At 37.1% G+C, this 18,953-nt stretch overlaps 1 protein-coding gene across 1 annotated transcript in view; it reads left to right on the top strand.

The window, feature by feature from the left end:
- Window positions 1–651: 651 nt before the first annotated feature.
- rxraa (retinoid X receptor, alpha a) overlaps window positions 652–18,953 on the top strand; it is a 106,417-nt gene continuing 88,115 nt past the window's right edge. The window contains exon 1 of the mRNA XM_083564146.1: window positions 652–934. Within this exon, the coding sequence (XP_083420272.1) occupies window positions 907–934 (28 nt within the window). The 5' untranslated portion in view covers window positions 652–906. The remainder of the gene's footprint in view (window positions 935–18,953) is intronic.

Raw genomic sequence — 18,953 nt, 5'->3', positions numbered from 1 at the left:
ATTGGGTCTTGTCCATAGTGGGAAAATGTTGAATTGTTTTAAGAATGAATCATTAGTAAGAAAGACACAAATAGTGTCAGAAAAAAATGTCCTGCTCTATAATCAACCCTGGTTCCTTTTACGTGTGTAATATCAGTCCATGATTTTTTTTTTTTAAGAACAAAAAATAACTAAATTTAATAATAATAATAATAATAATAATAATAATAATAATAATAATAATAATAATAATAATAATAATAATAATGATGCCCCTCATTGATTCATTTATTAAATAACATTTTGGGAAAAGTTTTTCAATTTCCAATTCCTTTTTATTATGTGTGTATGTGCCCATAAGAACTCTCTATAACCCTCAGTAGATGCTTTTGGGTAACTTTTTTCCCAGTTTGCTCATTTTCTGACCAATGATTTGCTAATCCTCTTACTTTTTTACCAATCTGCTTTACATCTGCAATGTGTGATGAGGTTTTATGTAAATCTCTCTGTTGTTCGTATTCATTTTATTAACAAAAAAAGAAAAAGAAACCAGCTGCTGATGGGTGACGCGTCCTTGATTGAGGACGTCCCTCACAGGGAAGGAGTCCCCCTAGAGTGGGCCCTGCTGCAGTAGTTATGAGTGTGTGCAAGTAAGTGTGTGTAAGTGAGTGTGTGTGTGTGTGTGTGTGAGAGTGAGAGAGAGAGAGAGAGAGAGAGAGAGAGAGAGAGAGCGCAACAAACTCAACAACTCTCGCAAAAGTGAAACTCGGAAGCAGTGTGTCAGCTGCTTTCCAGCACTCAGGATCCGCGTTTGTACTGCGAGCGACCGGGACGCACTCGAGCTCAGTTTCCAAGCCTGGAAATAAAGCTCTAAAACCCTACACGGCTTGTGTCAGCTGGCATTGGCATGAGCTAACCCGATCAGACATGGAAACCAAGCCATTCTTATCATTGGGTAAGTTTACTACTTTTTTTTTTTTTTTAATCCCCTCTTTTTCTGGAACATGCAAAACGCATCAGTGAGTTTTTTTGTCTTCCACATAAATCATGGATGCACGAATTTTTAAAACGGTGCACATGCATAATAAGTTGTGGATTTCCAGCCCAAAGCTTGGATGCATGGGTTTTAGGTTTGGTGATGTTCTCTGTTTGAGGAGTAAACAGTGCGTAAAACTTGGCTCCTGTGCCACTGACACGCGTTTCCAATGACAGCAGCGGCGGCGTTCGATACAAGTCTGTTTGATCGCGTTTGATCTGATAATCAAAGTTTCCGTCATATGAGGCGGTGCTTTGATCTTGTTACTATGTTACATTGGACGGATACTATATAATGTGTACTGCATCTGCACACTCTGTGTGTGTGTGTGTGTGTGTGTGTGTGTGTGTGTGTGTGTGTGTGTGTGTGTGTGTGTGTTCGAACATCAGAGCGCGCCTTCACTTCACCGTTCAAGTCTCTTTTCCTATATCACATTCAAATCCAATTTCTCATTATAAACCACAAATTAAAAAAGGAACCACCTTGTCCTGACATGATTAACCTATAAAAAGGTGAAATTTGATCAAATTCCCAAAATCTTTAAATCATAATTAACTATTCATTATTTCATTATTTGTATGATCCTGACACATGACAAACAAAACAAAACAAAACACACATTTGAGGGTATTAGAACAGCTTCCCTACTATCTGCTCAATGATTAGAAGTCGAGGTGTGGTTTCTATAGGTTAACCAGTGGGTGGGTTTTTGGTGTTCCAGGCTGCGCATTGAAAACGCAATGCGCAATTATAACGTTCTATACATCCTTTTCTGCGCATAAATGTTTTTTTCTCCGCTTGAGAGTTGTTACGTAATAAAGGTCCAAAAACTTCAAAAGTGTAAAGTGTGTGTGTGTGTGTGTGTGTGTGTCTCTGTTTCCCTATTTAAAATTTAAATCATATTTTACATTTTGTGTATAATAACAAAAACATGATCATATTTCATTTCAGTCTTAAAAACTATAAAAAATTTCTATGATCCTGACACATAAATAAAGTGTTAAGTGTGAAAGTCGCCACCGGCTCGCTAATCAGGGACAAACTTACACTTATAAAGAACATCTTATTTATTTTTATCACCATATTATCTGTGTAAAACTGCTTTGAGACAATGTTCATTGTTAAAAGCGCTATACAAATAAAAATCAATTGAATTGTTAAACATTTGCAAAAATGTACAGTTCAATGTATTAGAACAGCTTTCCTACTTTTTGCTTAGTGATTAGAAGTCGAAGTGTGTTTTTTTTATGTTAACCTGTAGGTGTGTGTTGGTGTTTTGGCACCTTAAAAACGCAATGCATAATTTAGGGCTGAAACAATTCCTCGAGTTACTCGATTAATTCGAATACAGAAAAAGCATTGAGGTGAATTATTTGCATCGATGCTTTGTTTAGTCCATTGAACTACACCCAGAGGATTGTGTTTCCCCACGGACTAATATTACTGATGCACTAAACTACTAAACTCAGTATCGCTCTGGGGTCTCATTTATAAACGTGTTGTATGCACAAAACAGAGCTGGAAACGTGCATACGCCACTTACCACGCAAAGGTTGTGAGCACGATCTGTATCGCCAATTTCCGATCTCTCCTTCTGTGTTTCCACATTTTGCGCACTCAGAGCTGCGCGCTTTCCTGTCAGGTTTTATTTTTTTTAATAAATCACAACCTTTACGTTTTCAGCCCTGTTTTGTGCATACACCATGTTTATAAATGAAACCCCTGGACAGGTAAACACAGAAGACACTGCAGAATGAAAAATGGAGGAATGAAGAGAACAGTGAGGGGTGAGAACGTTCAGGCCAAAGAACACAATAGAAAGTTTCCAAAGTTTGGGATCATTTCAAACTAAAACCTAAAGAAAACATCATACATTGTGTTAATCTTTTTTAGCATTTTTGTATTAGCATTTTAAAGTAATATAGCAATGAAATGCACTAAATAGGTTTAATTTTCACAGATTGCAATTTCAGAAATAAAAATATAAATTTTCCGAACAAATTTCTTGTTCATTTTAAAAGACGTCTTATTTTCTTTTTTATTTTTAGTATCAAAGAAAAAAAAATTTTTTATTTGATCACTTAAATAATCGATAGATAATCGATAGAACACTCGATTACTAAAATAATCAGATAGCTGCCGCCCTAGCATAATTATTACATTCTATACCTCGATTATGCGCATAATCGCACAATAAATCGTTTTTTTATCTGTTTGCGTGGTAGAGAGTTGGTGTCATAAGTTACTTATTTACGGTACTTTTTTACACTTATAGTTTGCAGTTGTCCTGTGAGTTGCGCATCAGCCATTGCCATCCTCCTGTTGGAAATCTTAGAACTCTGAGATTAAAATCTGAGAAAGTATCCAGACGTGTTGTCTGTTTCTCTTTGGTCACAGTGGCAGTAAATTAGCTGCCAGTGTGCATGTCAAATGCTTTTTCAATCTTTTTAAAGAAGGTTTTTTTGTTGTGATGTTTCGGATGCTGCTTGTCAAAATAAAATCTAATTACGGCACTGATTAACACTGAGACCCGGTACAAGTATCTTACTCTACACTTACTCTACACATCCCACTCGGTTTTGCTTAAAAATTTCAAGCTCAAGTTTATTTCTATAACGCTTTTCACAATAGACATTGTCTCAAAGCAGCTTTACAGAATTTAAGAATTAAAGTGAATTATTTGTGTTTGTCTCTAAAGAGCAGCCTAGGTTGACTGTGGCAAGGAAAACTCCCTTAGATGTTATAAGAAAGAAACCTTGAGAGGAACCAGACTCAAAAGGGGAACTCATCCTCATTTGGGTGATATCAAGAGTGTGATTATTAATCTTTAAAACGATACAAAACACTGGAGAGTGAGAACTAACATGAGTACCGGAGTGTGAGATAATGAGTGATGTTCTTATACAGTCAGTTGACCTTATGGAACCAGAAGCTACTGAACAACTCATAAAATAATTGAGTGGGGGGGGTAATTGATCGTCAGATCATAATTAGACCATATCCAGGGCAAAACTCAGTCCGAATTTGATGTCAATCCTGGAATTAGTACTCTATATTTTGAACAGATTGTTCAGATGTAATTTAGAGCACTGTCATTTTATTAGTAGTCTGTGGTAGTCTGACAAAAGCATGGAAGCGAGTGCCGTTTGTCAGCTGTTGCATCAGCCTGCTGCACCACTGTTCTAACATCAGACTATGATTTCTTTAGCGTCACTGACTAGTATTTGCGCTAAGGCTCATTCTCTTTATAAACACAGAGACAAGCACATCCATAGGAATCCCACATAATATTTTTGCTTTCCACCGAACAAGATTTTTTAGCCAGCCTTTTGGTGCCATCCTGTCATTTAAGCAGCAATATATCTTTCCTGGTGTCTGTGACTGTGCCTCAGGATCCCACTGATGTGGGTGCTACTATTCTCCTCAATCCCCCTCCTCCTGCCAATTAACTTCATGGGCTTTGAGGAGAAACTTGACATTCATATCCATGATGGAAAGGTTGCAAATTCCTGTCCTGGCTATAATTCAGGAACAAAGGTAGAAAAGGGTGTGGGGATTATTTTACAGGGGGCCGCGCAGTCTCACACCACTAAAGGCATACAAGTCGGGATTTTTTTTTTACAGCCCGCCAGTTTTGGATTCCCTTTTGTAAAAGGGCTGCAGCTGTCATTTTTATAGGAACGGGTTTATAGGGGAAAAACAAGTTAACAGCCTAAAGTGATCGTGGAATCCGTACAATACTAGTCCACTAAGGTACAGGTTAGTTCCGAAAGCAAATGCTAGCCAAGGGTCATAAAAAAATTCTGAAAAGATCAAACATTAACATTGGGAAATGGTGGAAATCCTGTATTTCCAGGTGATTGTGATGCTGTATCAGCCATTTTTCTTCCTCACTTCATTATCTGAGCAAGTTCTAGAAACTTTGGATGCACATTTCCATTTTGTTTAGCTTTTCTTTTTCATTTTTCTTTCCATTTATTAATTAATTTTTGTAAAGAATGTGTATTTTCTTTAGGTTGTAGGGGAATTAAAACTTTTTTAGCTGTAATATATGGAAAAATAGAAATTGTAGTAGGCTATCCTAATTTTGTTTGTTTGTTCAACAGAAACACAATTTAACCCTCCATTTTTTGTGGTTGTTTTTGTGTACATTTTAGAGCCTATAATGCTGAATTACTACGGATGCTGTCATAGCTGCATAATGCACTTTTAACAGGTTGTGTGTTTAAAACGCCAGAGTAGTAAGATTGAGGGCTTTATAAAAGCAAAGAGTATAGACCTTGACCTTTACTCCCCACACAGTTTCCCTGCTTTGGATTTCAGTTTGCCTCAGGGGCTTTTAGGTCAAGTTTACCCATGGTGCATAAGTCTACATACAATACTGTTTAACAATGAGCTTTTCATTGTAAGGTCAGGCGTCTGATCAAATCTAAACGCTTGCCATGTATAAGTAATATCTTTAGTTGACAAGTGCAAAATTAATCCATATAAATCTATATTTTCTGTTTTGGTGTGTATCTGTAATCCGAGAAAGTGCATGTATTACAGGACAGACGCTATAAAATTCACTGAGGTGGTGCTAACAGAGTTTCGGGATGCACTACATTTACTTGTGGTAAAGATGTATCTGGAGGCATGGTTTAAAAATGAACTGGAACAAATCCAGAATGATGTCCCAGCACCATCAGTAATTTACAGTACACCCCCCCCCTCCTGTTCATATAAACGCTTAGATTTGCAGGTTTAAGATATGCCTGTTAGTGTCGCTGGGCGACTTTAGATTCTTTTAGAGACCTACATCAAGCTATTTTTTGAGTAGACATGAATAAAAGTTCACCACTCGATTTTGTATATTTACAACTCGAATGTAAAGCCTAGTAAGTTGACCAATTATTGATCTCCATGTATATGTAATGTTAATAAAAGCAGTTTTTTCACTTCTTTTACAGCATATTCCAATCTCTTCTATTTAAGTATTTTTAGAATATTTAACCTTTTCTGTAAGATAATCAAATAATCATATATGATACATTTTACACATATGTCTGCTGGGTCTCACTTCATCTGACGATGGAAAATCTTCTGCATGTGTGTTTGCAGAGAGGAGGAGGAGGGGCAGGAAGAGAATGAATTGGGTTGGGGTTGAGTTTTTTCGTTTTTTTGTTTTTTTTTTCATTTTGCCAGCAGGCTTCCTGAAGCTTAGCTCTCGATGTCCCCGTGCCTGTCACCTCCATCTGTGCTAAGTCTATGTATCTATGTTGTGCTGTAGTTATTTTCTTCATTACCATCCTTAGAGAGATAGACTTTGGCAGGCTGAAATGTCTTTGGAGTGCAGGAGATGCCTGTGTTCGATTCTCCTGTCTTTCCCTATTCATTAATCAAAGCCACGATAGACAGCTGAATTGCCGTCCAGGAGCAGCGCTGCCAGTTTGAATGTTTTCTAGTCCTCAGCCTGTAATCAAATTGTACTGGCCCCTAGTGTGCAACACTGACAAGATGGTAATACAGTGGTGTCTGTTTCCTCTTTATGAAGAAAAAATAACACAGCGGCATCCAGTATCACAGCATGATTGACCACTTGGACATCTACAAGATAGAATTTTCGTATAATATAACTATTAAGACTTTGCCTAGCTCCTCTTAGAATGTTTATTCTAAATATTATGTATACATTAAAAGTGTGTGTGTGTGTGTGTGTGTGTGTGTGTGTGTGTGTGTGTGTGTGTGTGTGTGTGTGTGTGTCTGTATATGTGTGAATATATACTTTGTTTTTACTGAATTATATTATATTATATTATTATATTACATTATTAATTAGGCTTATCCAATTATTATATTGTCCCACAATGTAAACACTACATCCATTATGCTAAGCTATTTGAGAATACTATTAGCAGCAAAACCTGTATGCTAATCTGGAAAACTAACTTAAAACATTTGCTAAACGTACAACTTTTGACTGAAAACTTTACTGTAAAAGCATATTTTGGAGACCCTGTATGCCACTTAACATGTCTGTGACAAAAGCTAGCTAGTTAGAAGCAGTGAACTAGCTTGCTAGCTTTTTAGGGTGACAGGAGTGTCTGGGAACACTTTGTAAAGTAGATGTATATGAATATATGCTCATTTCGATCTACATAAAAAATTTATTTTAAATAAAAAATTATTTAAAATACATTGTTTGAAGTGGCAGGTTATATTAAAACGTTTAGCTGCTTTTCTTTGGCTTTCATTCATTACATACAGTAGATACGTGTTGAAGTCAAATTTCTACCGCAGCACAAAATTATTTCTTTCATTTTTATAATATTTGGTTTCCATTTCGAAATATCACCTCATATTTCAGGATATCACCTCAGAAACAATGCACTCCTGCCTTTTAGCTAGCACTTATATCAGATTATTAGCTGCAGAAATGTCTAGCTAGCTTATTGGCTTAACCTGTCTAATATTGTTGAGCAAAAACTATTGTTAAATAATCACAAAAATTTGAGAATACAAATATAGATTTTTGTTTACATGTGACTAATACAAACTACTTTACTGGCTTGTGTGTTGGGTGATTGCTCTTGGAAATTCTTAAGATAAGATTTACCTTTCTGACCAAAAGTACCACATAAAAGATTAAATACATGACAGGAGCTTCGACACAGCTTCTCAGCACAGAAAAAAAAGTCAAATAGACCGTTTTTGGTTTAAATAACAAATATCATAATGTCACTACATATTGCTAGATATGAAACAACCTCAGAGATGTTGGACAGAGATATGCCTAACTTTTCGTGAACATTTGCAAAAGGAAAGCAGGGACCAGTGTGTGCTTACATGTCCATATGTGTGTGTGTGTGTGTGTGTGTGTGTGTGTGTGTGTGTGTGTGTGTGTGTGTGTGTGTGTGTGTGTGTGTGTGTGTGTGTGTGTGTGGTGTCTGTCCGCTAATGCCACAGCTTACACTCGAGAGCTAAAACCAACGTGACAGATTAAGGGCCCCGATTGCAATTATGATAACCCAGATCCATTACAGCCACCATAATGTGATCCGCCGAATTAAGATAAGATGGACGGATTTGCAAGGAAATATAACACGACTGGGATAAAGCAAGAACATATATTTTTTTTCTATGAGAACCAGGTTTTTTCCTTTTATCAGGATCAATCTCTCTTCACTTTGTTCTTTCTTTTCCCCCTCCTCCCCATTCAGCCCAGCACTCAGGAGACTGATTTACAGGCAATAGATGCCTCCAGCTGCAGTGTTTTTTCTTTCTGCCCACTTTTTACCCCTCTACTGTTTCCTGAATCTCACCTGGGCCACCATTCATTAAGTTTAAGAGTCGTAGCAACAATACAGGTCCGTTTAAGTACACATGAATTTGTTAATTAGAATGAAAAAGGTGAACAGGTTTTAAAAATTTTTTTTTTTTTTACAATAGAAATATCATATTAATATTCCAAAAATGTATATAATACAAAATTCAGCCGTACCTTAGCCCCTTAACCCCTAACTGACTGACAGACAGACAGACAGTCAGACTTGGGGTTTTGTGTTTACGATATAGCCAAATGTTTTGTTTTTCATCAGATATATTTAGTAACGTTGGCATAAGTCTAAGCTGAATTCTGATTTATGAAGTACTTATTGGTTGAATTTATTATAAAATCCCTGAAAACGATGTTTAAATGTTCCACAGCTTGGCTTTCACCTCATTCCAAAGTAAACAGTTGGATAAAAACTTCACTAAAATTCTTGTAAGCTTTTGGTAGCTACTGGAAAGGGGACGAGACTGTGTCGATGTTCAGGATATTTTTATATGTAGTTATAGGACCTTTTTGCTTTTTTTGCTTACATCTTTTTCTTTGTAAATGCCGCTGAATTGTTCATATGTGTTGCCTTTATTTTATGAAGAATTATATTCCTGGAACAAGTGGCCAACTGTGCCTTCATTCTAAATCACTTTTACTTTTAAATGGTCTTACCACATTTAAGATTCCATGCAGCACTGAGTGACCAGAGACGTCCATTACTGGCCAGTCGGTATGACTTTAATTGGCCCATAAAAAGTCATTGGTCTACGTCTGGTTGCTTTTTGGTCTGTCTTGATTTATCCTCTAAACGTAAAAATTTTTCTGGTTTATACCGAGTTGGCCGTTCTGTATATATGTCACATTTTACAGTGTGGAGTGATACGACGATGTTATTCTAATGTTAGTATTATGACAATTATGTCAGGACTCAAACATTTTAATAAAAACAAAAGTTATTACCAAACATCTGATGGTTAAAGTTTATATAGATTTTTTTTAATTATGTTTTTTTTTAGGATTGTAAGAACTTTTTGTGTTTTATATTATATTGTTATATTATAGCATATATTATATTAAATTATATTGTTTTTATACTTATTAATAGACATTAACTCATTAACATTTGTAGGCCATTTTATTTTTTGCTTACTGTATATTCTTTGCAAGTCTAAATATGTGTTCATGTCATGTATGACAGTATGACGTATATGATATTTTAGTCCTATTAAACAGCCAAAATTTTACTCAGGCTCCCAAAAGTAGAGCATTTGTTTTATTGCTAAAAAAATAGCGAATTTGAATCTGTGATGCTACGCCAGTTGTGTAATCAAGAGAGCAAAATTTGGCATGCTCTGTGTCCCCTGTCAATCACAGCGTCGCTAGTGAATTGTGGGTGTTGCTGTTTTTCTTCTAAATCTGTAATAATATGCTGTGATACATCAGTTGGATAAGATGCAGGGTTTGATTGTCCTTACCTCAGAAGAAGCTTACACTGATTGCCCTCACCTTCCCTGATCTTTGGATGTTATGTGATAGTTAGAAAACGCATGTTGGAGATCCAAATGGTAATTGAATTTTAAATCTGGGCGGACATTGTTTTTTTCATGCCGTTATGGTCTTCGTGGTTCCAATGGTTTAATATCCATATAGTTTAATCTCGTTCCTGGCAGTGTCCCGGCTTCTGTTCACAACTTGAGCAACACTGATCAATTTCCAGGACTTTGACTCATACTGTTGAGGCCTGTGTTTGATCAGTGCTTTAGAGGTGCTAATCAGAGCCTTGTGCTCCGGCAGGAGAAAAGCCACGCTCTTATCGCTTCTCCCAGCGTGAGGCCCGTGCTTATCATTAAGTGGCTGTTGAGCTGTGAGCGAGAGCCCTTTAAACCTGAGTGGCACTAGCATGCTACTGATGTGTGTGTGTGTGTGTGTGTGTGTGTGTGTGTGTGTGTGTGTGTGTGTTGTATTTCCTATTGAATTGTTCGAGCACTTATGGCATCAGGTCAGGAGGCGGTTGTGGTTTGGCTGTTGTCCTGTGTGTTTGTCTAGACAACCGGCACAGGCTGCCGTCAGCTAAGGAACCTTTATGCTTAGGATGGCACTTGAGCCCACAGGGAGATGAGCAGAAGTCAGGCATGCATTGGAAGTGTGTATTCGTGTGTGTGTGTGTGTGTGTGTGTGTGTGTACCTGTGTGTGAGGCAGTAATGCACCGCATTCCACAGGGTTTACATTCCAACGCCTGCAGAAAACGGCCCCGACAAGTTCAAGTGTCACATTTAGGATGGTTTCTCTTGTTTCAGCCTGTGGCTAAGAACAGGAGACGGCTTCAGATTATAGTGTGTGTGTGTGTGTGTGTGTGTGTGTGTGTGTGTGTGTGTGTGTGTGTGTGTCTGTGTGTGTGTGTGTGTGTCTGTGTGTGTGTGTGTGTGTGTGTATTGCAAAGTCTGGCAAAAGTCGAATAACTTTTTTTAGTGTTTAAGAGGTGCACTATCCAGAAAAGTTTATGACTCTTTTATTGTCTGGGACACTTTGGGTTAAAGGTTGTGTCTGGGTCAAAGCCTGAGGGTAGAGAAGCAACCCGCGCACATTTAACTGTGTCTGTGTGTGGATATTTGTGTGTATTTGTGTGGAAACCACACGATTAACCACAGCTTCCACTGTTGGAGAAAAGTACCGTCTACCTGGGGATTGTATTTTATTTCATCATGCAGCTGTGGAACATTTTAGGCAAATCTTCCATCTCTTTTTTCCACCTCTCCTGCATCTTCATTTGTTGTAGTTGTAATAGTATTTTTCCCTTTTGAAACCTTTGAACTTATATAGCTATCAATCTTTTCAATAAGAGTTGGTTTTGACAGAAAGCAGACCTGGAGAAAAAGCAAGCAAGAGAGAGGGAGTCTTTGAGAATGGGAGCATCTGGAGCGCTTCAGTGAATATTTCTGCAACATCTGGAGAAAGTCCCTGGAATTTAAGGGTCGCTCTTTTGATTTAGCCCCCCGCCTCCAACACCCCCCCCCCCCTCTCTTACTCTGGTGTATTCTGCGGCCGGCGTCTTAAAAGCGCACCTCTGTGAAAGGGGGAAAAAAAAAAAGAGTCCCATTATGGTGCAGGTCGAGTCTTTCCACATTTTTTTTATTGTGGCCTAAATTGGGCCCATGCGGCCAGCCTCCATTTGTGTAGGCAGCCTAATGAAGTGGTTGAGCCGCGAGAGAGAGAGCGAGACGGAGACGGAACACGGCTAGTCGTAAAACAAAAAACCTGCTATGCCTCCTGCGCCGCTTTAAACACTAATCCTGATCGAAATCACTCGCTCTGATTGGGGAGTAAAAAATTTTATCCTTAACCATGAATCATGATCCTGGAGGAATTCTGTGAGGTGGAGGCAATCGAGAAATATTCTATTAGTTACATGAGGAGGCGTTGTGTAACAGTGTTCTCATGTTTCTCAAGATTTGGGTGAAGATCAAATATTTTCAAAGAAACTTTGAATGAGGTTTATGTTCTCATCTCTTATAAAGTGTTGTTTGGGCAGCTTTTATGTTGGGCTCTGTGTGTGTGTGTGTGTGTGTGTGTGTGTGTGTGTGTGTGTGTGTGTGTGTGTGTGTGTGTGTGTGTGTGTGTGTGTGTGTGTTCTTGAATTCTCAATTTTGATTGGTCCGAAGGTGATGATTAATTTCCTATAACAGCAAAGCACAGGTTTATATTAAAATGTTAGTTAATCATTATAGATTTGTTTCTATAGCAACAGCTCAATCAAAGGGACTAACAAATAAATGTATTAAAAAATTTGGTAGTAATGTTCAATGAACTTTGATGGAAGGAGTCTCCAGTTTTAGCAACTTCTGTAATGGTCAGTACGTGGTTCCTGGTAATGGTCAGTACATGGTGCATGGTAATGGTCAGTACATGGTAATGGTCAGTACATGGTAATGATCAGTACATGGTAATAGTCAGTACATGGTAATAGTCAGTACATGGCTCCTGGTAATATTCAGGACACCTGCTCCATTTTTTACATTTCAACTTCAGACATTTTTGCGAAGCCAGAGCTTAACACAACGTGAATGTGAATATTATTTATGTAACAAAAAATGTCTCACTTTCTTTCTCCCGGCCCCGGTGTTTCGGCAGATTCTTAGCTGATTAAGCGTTTTCCTAAAATAAACGTCTGCCAGGCTTTTATCTCCATCTCCCTCTCTCATGACTCTGAGTCGGGTGGTTGAGCGTGTCCCCCTCTGTCTGCGTACTGAGCTATTTTCTCTGTGTTGCTGTGCAGATGGCCTACATCTTTCTGCCTGGCTGCACCTGTTACAGTGGAGGAAGAGAAGAGAGAGAGAGATGTGCACATCATTACTGTGTTCATGTGTGTGTGTGTGTGTGTGTGTGTGTGTGTGTGTGTGTGTGTGTGTGTGTGTGTGGATTACCTCTCCTTATCCCTGCATTATTCACTCTATTACGTCAGCATCCGCTCCTTACACACTTTTTTTCCGTCTATAGTGCAAACCAGCAGTGTTTTTCCAGATCTAATTTAGTTGTGAAAAACATCTGCACACAAGACACACAAAAAAGTAAATAAATAAATAAATCAAATGTTAAAAAATTGTGTTTTTAAAGTCAACAAATTATTAAAATAATTAAAATAAAATAAATTTTTACAATTAAATTCAAATGAATTAAAATTAAATAAAAAAAAATTATTATTTATATTTTCTAAAAAGCTTTTATCTCATATATATATATACACTCGCACTCGCGGCTTCTCGCGAACTATCAGATTTTTTTCCAAGTTAGTCTTAGTCCAGTTCCGAATGAAAAGTCACGAACTGTCGAGGTCGTGAGCGTCAAGGTCGTGAGTATCGAGGTTCCACTGTATGTATTTGTTTTACTTGTTTTTTAGTGTTTGGCATCAGATTCTACACACAATAATGTAGAAAAACAAGGAAGGTGCACTTAATCAAATATATTAATTTAAGTTAATCCATTTTTCTGCTCACTTATAAGTGTTTCATTTATGTATTAGAATGTATTTCTTTTTAAAGAGTGACCTTGTGTCAGTCCGTCTACTTGGTCTTTTAATCCAGTCTGTTTTGCTGTGTTATTTGCTTTTCCTCTGAGACTGTCTGTAAACTCAAATGACGTTCTGTCTCTTTTGCTTAGTATGTTAGTAGTTTGTTCCTTCAAGGCTGATTTTTTTTTAAGCTCTTTGTTTAATTCTTTTAGGTAAAAAAAAGACCGGCTATGAAATAAAGGGAAGTATAAAAGTGTTTGTGTATTGTACTAAAAACGTAATATGATCACTGTGTCGTTATCATCGTTTCTTTAACTGTTTGCAGTTGCTTGTTGTCTGGTGAGGTAAAGGAAGTGGTAGGTAAGTGGTTAAGATCTTTGAAGTTGGTATACTCCCTGTTCCCTGTCAATTAGAGCGACACTAGCCAATCGTCTGCTTCGTGTATGAGAAAGAGGGAGGATTGAGGTTCTTTCTCGAATTCTGTTGTAATGTCCTGTGATTCCAGAGTTTGAAAAAAGAGCTGAAATGATTCTTAGAGTAACTTGATTCAAATACAAACAAGTATCGAGGCAAATTATTTTACCTACACACGGAGCATTGTGTTTCCCCACAGACCATTATTACTGATGCACCACCCGCTAAACTCTAGAGCGCTCGGGACAGGTAAACGCTTAAAAAAAACATTTTAAAAAAGTTTGGCAAGTTTTTTTCTCGCAATTCCGAGTTTTCTGCAGGAATTTTTTGTAAAGCGTGTGAGCTTGTTACTGGAAGAATCACATGGTATCAAACTAAACCTCTGATCCCTGGACAGAACTTTGTCTATCAACTCTGGAGGAGACGGAACAAGACTGATGAAGCAGAGGTGCACTCGTTCATACACTAACTGCTTCAAACTTTAGGCCAACAACATGGTTACTGGTGAATGCGCCAGAAATATTAGTTGTTTACGAGAAATAAAGTCGGAATTGCAAGAAAAAAAGGCAGAATTGCGAAAAAATAAAGTAGGAATTGCGAGGAAAAAAAACAAAGAATTAAAGAAAAAAAGGCAGAATTAGGCAAACCTTTTTTCAATTTCTGTGCAGGAACAGGGAGAAAAGGGGCGAGGAGATGAATCAGGCCAAAGAAAGCGATAGAAAATTTCAAAAGTTTGTGATCGTTTCCAACTAAAACACAAAGAAAACACTGTACAGTGCGTTTAGCTTCTTTCTTCTTTTTTTTTTAAGTAATTTGAAATTGAATAATTTGTTATAATATTTTATTTATATATTTTTATTTGCATTTTGATGTCATTAAATGCACTGAATGGGTTTACTTTTTAACAATATTCTTGTGAGCAATTTTTAGCAATAAAAATGCCAATTTATCTAAAAAAGGAACAAACTACTTGTTCATTATTTTCTCTTGTATATTTAGTATCGCTCTTTGATAAAGAAAAAGTACTTCTTATCCGATTACTCGACAGACTAATCTGTAGAATTCTCGATTACTAAATGAATCGATAGCTGCAGCTCTAGTTTGAAATGATGCAAGTTTGCCTTTCCTTGTCACAGAAGGAGCATGTGGAGTTTTAGAAAGCAGGGGCTCAGTGGTTAAGACGTTCTAATCAGAAGGTTGTGAATTCTTATTTCCATGTCTTGCTCTAGCTCTTGCTTTCAGCTTTATTTAATGCAGATTTAATTTCCTTACCCGAAGTCGTAATGCAGTACAGGCTTTTATTTAGCTCCTGTTTTTTTTTACACCTGAACTGTGGTCTGAACATTACTATGTTTCGCTCTTGAAATACAGTCTTGCTTTTGTGTGGCACAGCTGTGTCCCAAATAGCTGCAGGTCTTTATCTATCGTCTCCTATTCGCCCTGTACTGCACACATCATCTACTCACTTACACCATCCCTCCCTTCCTCTCTCTCCCTCCGCCGAGCTGGACTGAACACCAGAGATAAAGCTGTAGTCAACATTTGTTTTGTAAATGAGCTCATGGTGCGACAGCGTAATCCCTCCTGCCTCAGCCTGGTCATGTGACCTGACCTATTTTATTTTTTTTTTCTTTTTTAACCCACGTTTTCCTTTTTTTATTTATTTTTTCTAATTAATTAAAGATTTTCTTACAAATTAAAGCATTAGGATGCATTGCAATCGCAAAACAGCTTAATGCCTCAAATTGCTTTAATATATTAATTAATCTAGTGGACCATCTTCCCAGAAGAGTTTAAGTTTTCAAAAAAAGCAAATGGGCACTAAACGTGCAATGAGCAATTGCATGTATGGATAATTTGTTGTATGTATAATCTATTAAATTGTGGATTTTTGTGACTGAAGATCACAGAGAGACAATACTGTAGCAACCCATAGATACTTTAATAAAACCAAAGATTCTACAATCATAAATGTTCTGTTCACGAGACATTGGTAGCTAACAAATTGTCCTAGTTCTAGTATCGAGGCTTGTGGAACGTCAGATTACTTCCTGTTATCACTTACGTTATAGCAAATATTGTAGCTTGTCTTGCTTCTAAAAAACTATAAAGTCTGAAAACCTTCCCTCTGGTGGATCCCACATTAAGCTGGATGCATCTTCAAACTCATTTCGTCCACACTGAGCTTTTCTTTATGGTCTCTCGTAAATTATGAACATAAATGTGCATTTTGTTCAATCGGATCAAAAGGACGGAACGTAAACTGTCAGAAATGATGCGGTTGAAACGTCTTATGTAACAACGAAGTTTTTTTATGTTACTTACAGTACAGAATTAACAATCTGATTGTTACAGAGTACTGACACCAGAGACTCCTTTCAAGAAATGCTTCAGATACATCTTTTAGAAAACGTTGCTATATAACAATTAGACTTCTGACCAATCAGGGCTTTGGTATTAAGCTTCTTCGGTTTTATATAATACAGTGGTCCCCAACCCCCGCCGGGTACCGGGCCGCACAGAAAGAGTACATAACATTATTTCCGTTTTATTTATTATCAAATTCTGAACTATGATGTATTTTGGAAAATTTCCGGATTCTCTCCGCCACATCTGTCTATGACTCACTCTTGATGCATGTCATGATGCCTCGGTCACATGTCTTACCTCCATCCTCTACCTTCTTAAAGGGGCTCCGGCCGCTAACACATAACACATTACCGCTAAATTCAAACCCCCAAGCGAGCACAATGAACAAAAAACAACACAGTGGATTCACGTTTATTATTATATTAAGAAAATGCCAGTTTTTATGGTCGTATCATTTTATTTTGTTGCATTTATCCGCCACACCTTAAAGGCCGGTCCGTGAAAATATTGTCCGACATTAAACCGGTCCGTGGCGCAAAAAAGGTTGGGGACCACTGATATAATACACAATATTCATCTACTGTATGTTTTGTCCATACACATAAACAAAACATCGGTTCTTAATTACCCACAGTGCTGCCAGGTTCACAGTCCTGGCTAAAAATCAGGGAATTTCTTGACTATTGTTTTAACAAATTGGTCCTGAATTGCTTGTATAACTCTCTGAGCACCATGTAAGTATCTTGTCCAGGCAAGACTGTTTACACAGCCTAGATATCTTGCACTTGTATCTTGCAAATGTATCCTCATTTCACTTTCACGTGGACATTCACAGTTGCATTTGATGCTTGTCCAGAAAACATGGGGAAAAAACCAGAAACAATAGTAAAAGCTTAACGGCTAATGTGCTGAAATTCACGAGTCAAAGGTCTCCCATTAACGCATTGAACGCAATACAGAAATTGACAATAATGCACATTAGAGCGTCTGAATGGACTCTTTATATACCTCATTTTCAGCACTCCACCACTCAAGCTTTTTACTGGCTTTTTAAATAATAATTTCCTCTTTTGATTTCCTGTTCTTTCACATTTCTCTGAAGATTTTATAGAGATAAAGAGAGGTTCTGTTCAGCGTAATTTCAGTCACAGGCATGTCCTGTACGCTAATGTTCCTGAATGAATAATTTTCGTTTTAACCTTTATCATTCCCACACATTTTTAACATGACTAGTCTGAGGGTGTGATTCACAGTTCAAAGTTCAAGCTTGTGTTTTAGTTGTACAGATATTTTGTGGCAAAAAAAAAACGCATCCTTCACTCAAATGGAAGTGCAGATACTCATGTTTTAAAATTCTCTGGTAAAAGTTTGGGTTTTGACTTGAATTTCCGATTTTGTTGACTCATGAACAGGCTGAACATCCACCATATAGAACACAAGCCGAGAAAAGATGATGATGATCAGGTGATCAATCATGTTTACATCATTGACTCCCTTTGTCTCATCCATGTTAGCTATACTTCTTGTAGCCTTCTGCCTTGCTTATTGTTAGCTTTATAGGCTAGCCTACGTCTGTGGTGCGTGATAGCCAGGAAATGATACACTAGTGGAAATATTGAGAAAGTATTTGTACTTTTCCATCTCTGTTTGTATGTGATGTAACAGTAAAAGTTTTTTTCTTCGTTATTCATCCTGTAGAACAACAGCAAAAAAAAAAATGTTCACACAATAAGGTTGGGATTCAAACCCATGACCCTTCTGATCCAAAGTCCACCATCTTAACCATTCACAAGATTTGCTTTAAAACAAATTCAGAGAAAAAGTTATTTGAACTTGATTGGCGTCTGAACCCCACCATGAAAACTTTTACAAAGGTCAAAATATAACATCACCACAGTTTGTTATAAGATTACTGCCCGGACGGCGCTTCGATCAAAAACACCTATAGCATTATGGATTTTGTGATCGCTGCCTGACAGCTGAAGCTACTGCAGCGAAAACATTTTGTTGAAACGCTCGCAATAACTTTACAGGGTTATTTTTTATGCTTTGCTTCCTATCCAGACTGCACAGAGACTGAAGTTCAGAGCGTTGCTGATTACACGTTTCAGATGTGCCTTGATTCATTGAGTGTCTGTCTGTTGTTAATTACGCACATGTGGTTTTCAAAACACAGGTCTGAAATGGAAAAGGCTGAAATATATAATTCGGGCCTGTCGGATTCCTGGACACCTGCCTCGGTTTATTTTTTCCCTCTTTTTTATCAATAAAAACACTTTTCATGTTACATAGAAATGACACATTTCCTCCATTTTAAAGACTTTCCTGTGGCAAAAAAACTACTGGACACCAGAGACTCAATCCAAGATTTATTTATTTTTTATTAACTTTACCGAAAGATTCACCATATTTGTGATTCCTGGTTGTTGTTTTTTTTAGTTACCATAGAAACAATTATTTTTAAGTTAAGGTGAACATGAATATAAAATGTATTGGTATTAGAAAACTACACAATAGACATTAGTGTTTAAAATTAGTTTTTCTTTTTTATTAAAATTATTTTAAATTAATTAATTAATAAGATTTTTATAGTAAATATATTAGGGTTGTCAATCGATTCAAATATTTAATGATTGTCGAGTTAACTTATTCGCAGATTTTTATCTGTTCCAAATGTTCCTTAAAATTAAAACATTTCAAGTTTTTAATACTCTAATCAACATGGGCATGGACAATATGGATGCTTTATGCAAATGTATGTTTATTATTAGTTAAGAAAAATATTCTTGTAAATGTTTTAAAGTAATTATGGTGGTTGTATTTACGTAAATCCTCAGGACACCGTTTC

This window comes from Silurus aristotelis (genome assembly GCF_946808225.1).
Source record: "Silurus aristotelis genome assembly, chromosome: 16".
Taxonomy (NCBI): Eukaryota; Metazoa; Chordata; class Actinopteri; order Siluriformes; family Siluridae; genus Silurus; species Silurus aristotelis.
This window is presented reverse-complemented; position numbering and strand designations above follow the sequence as displayed.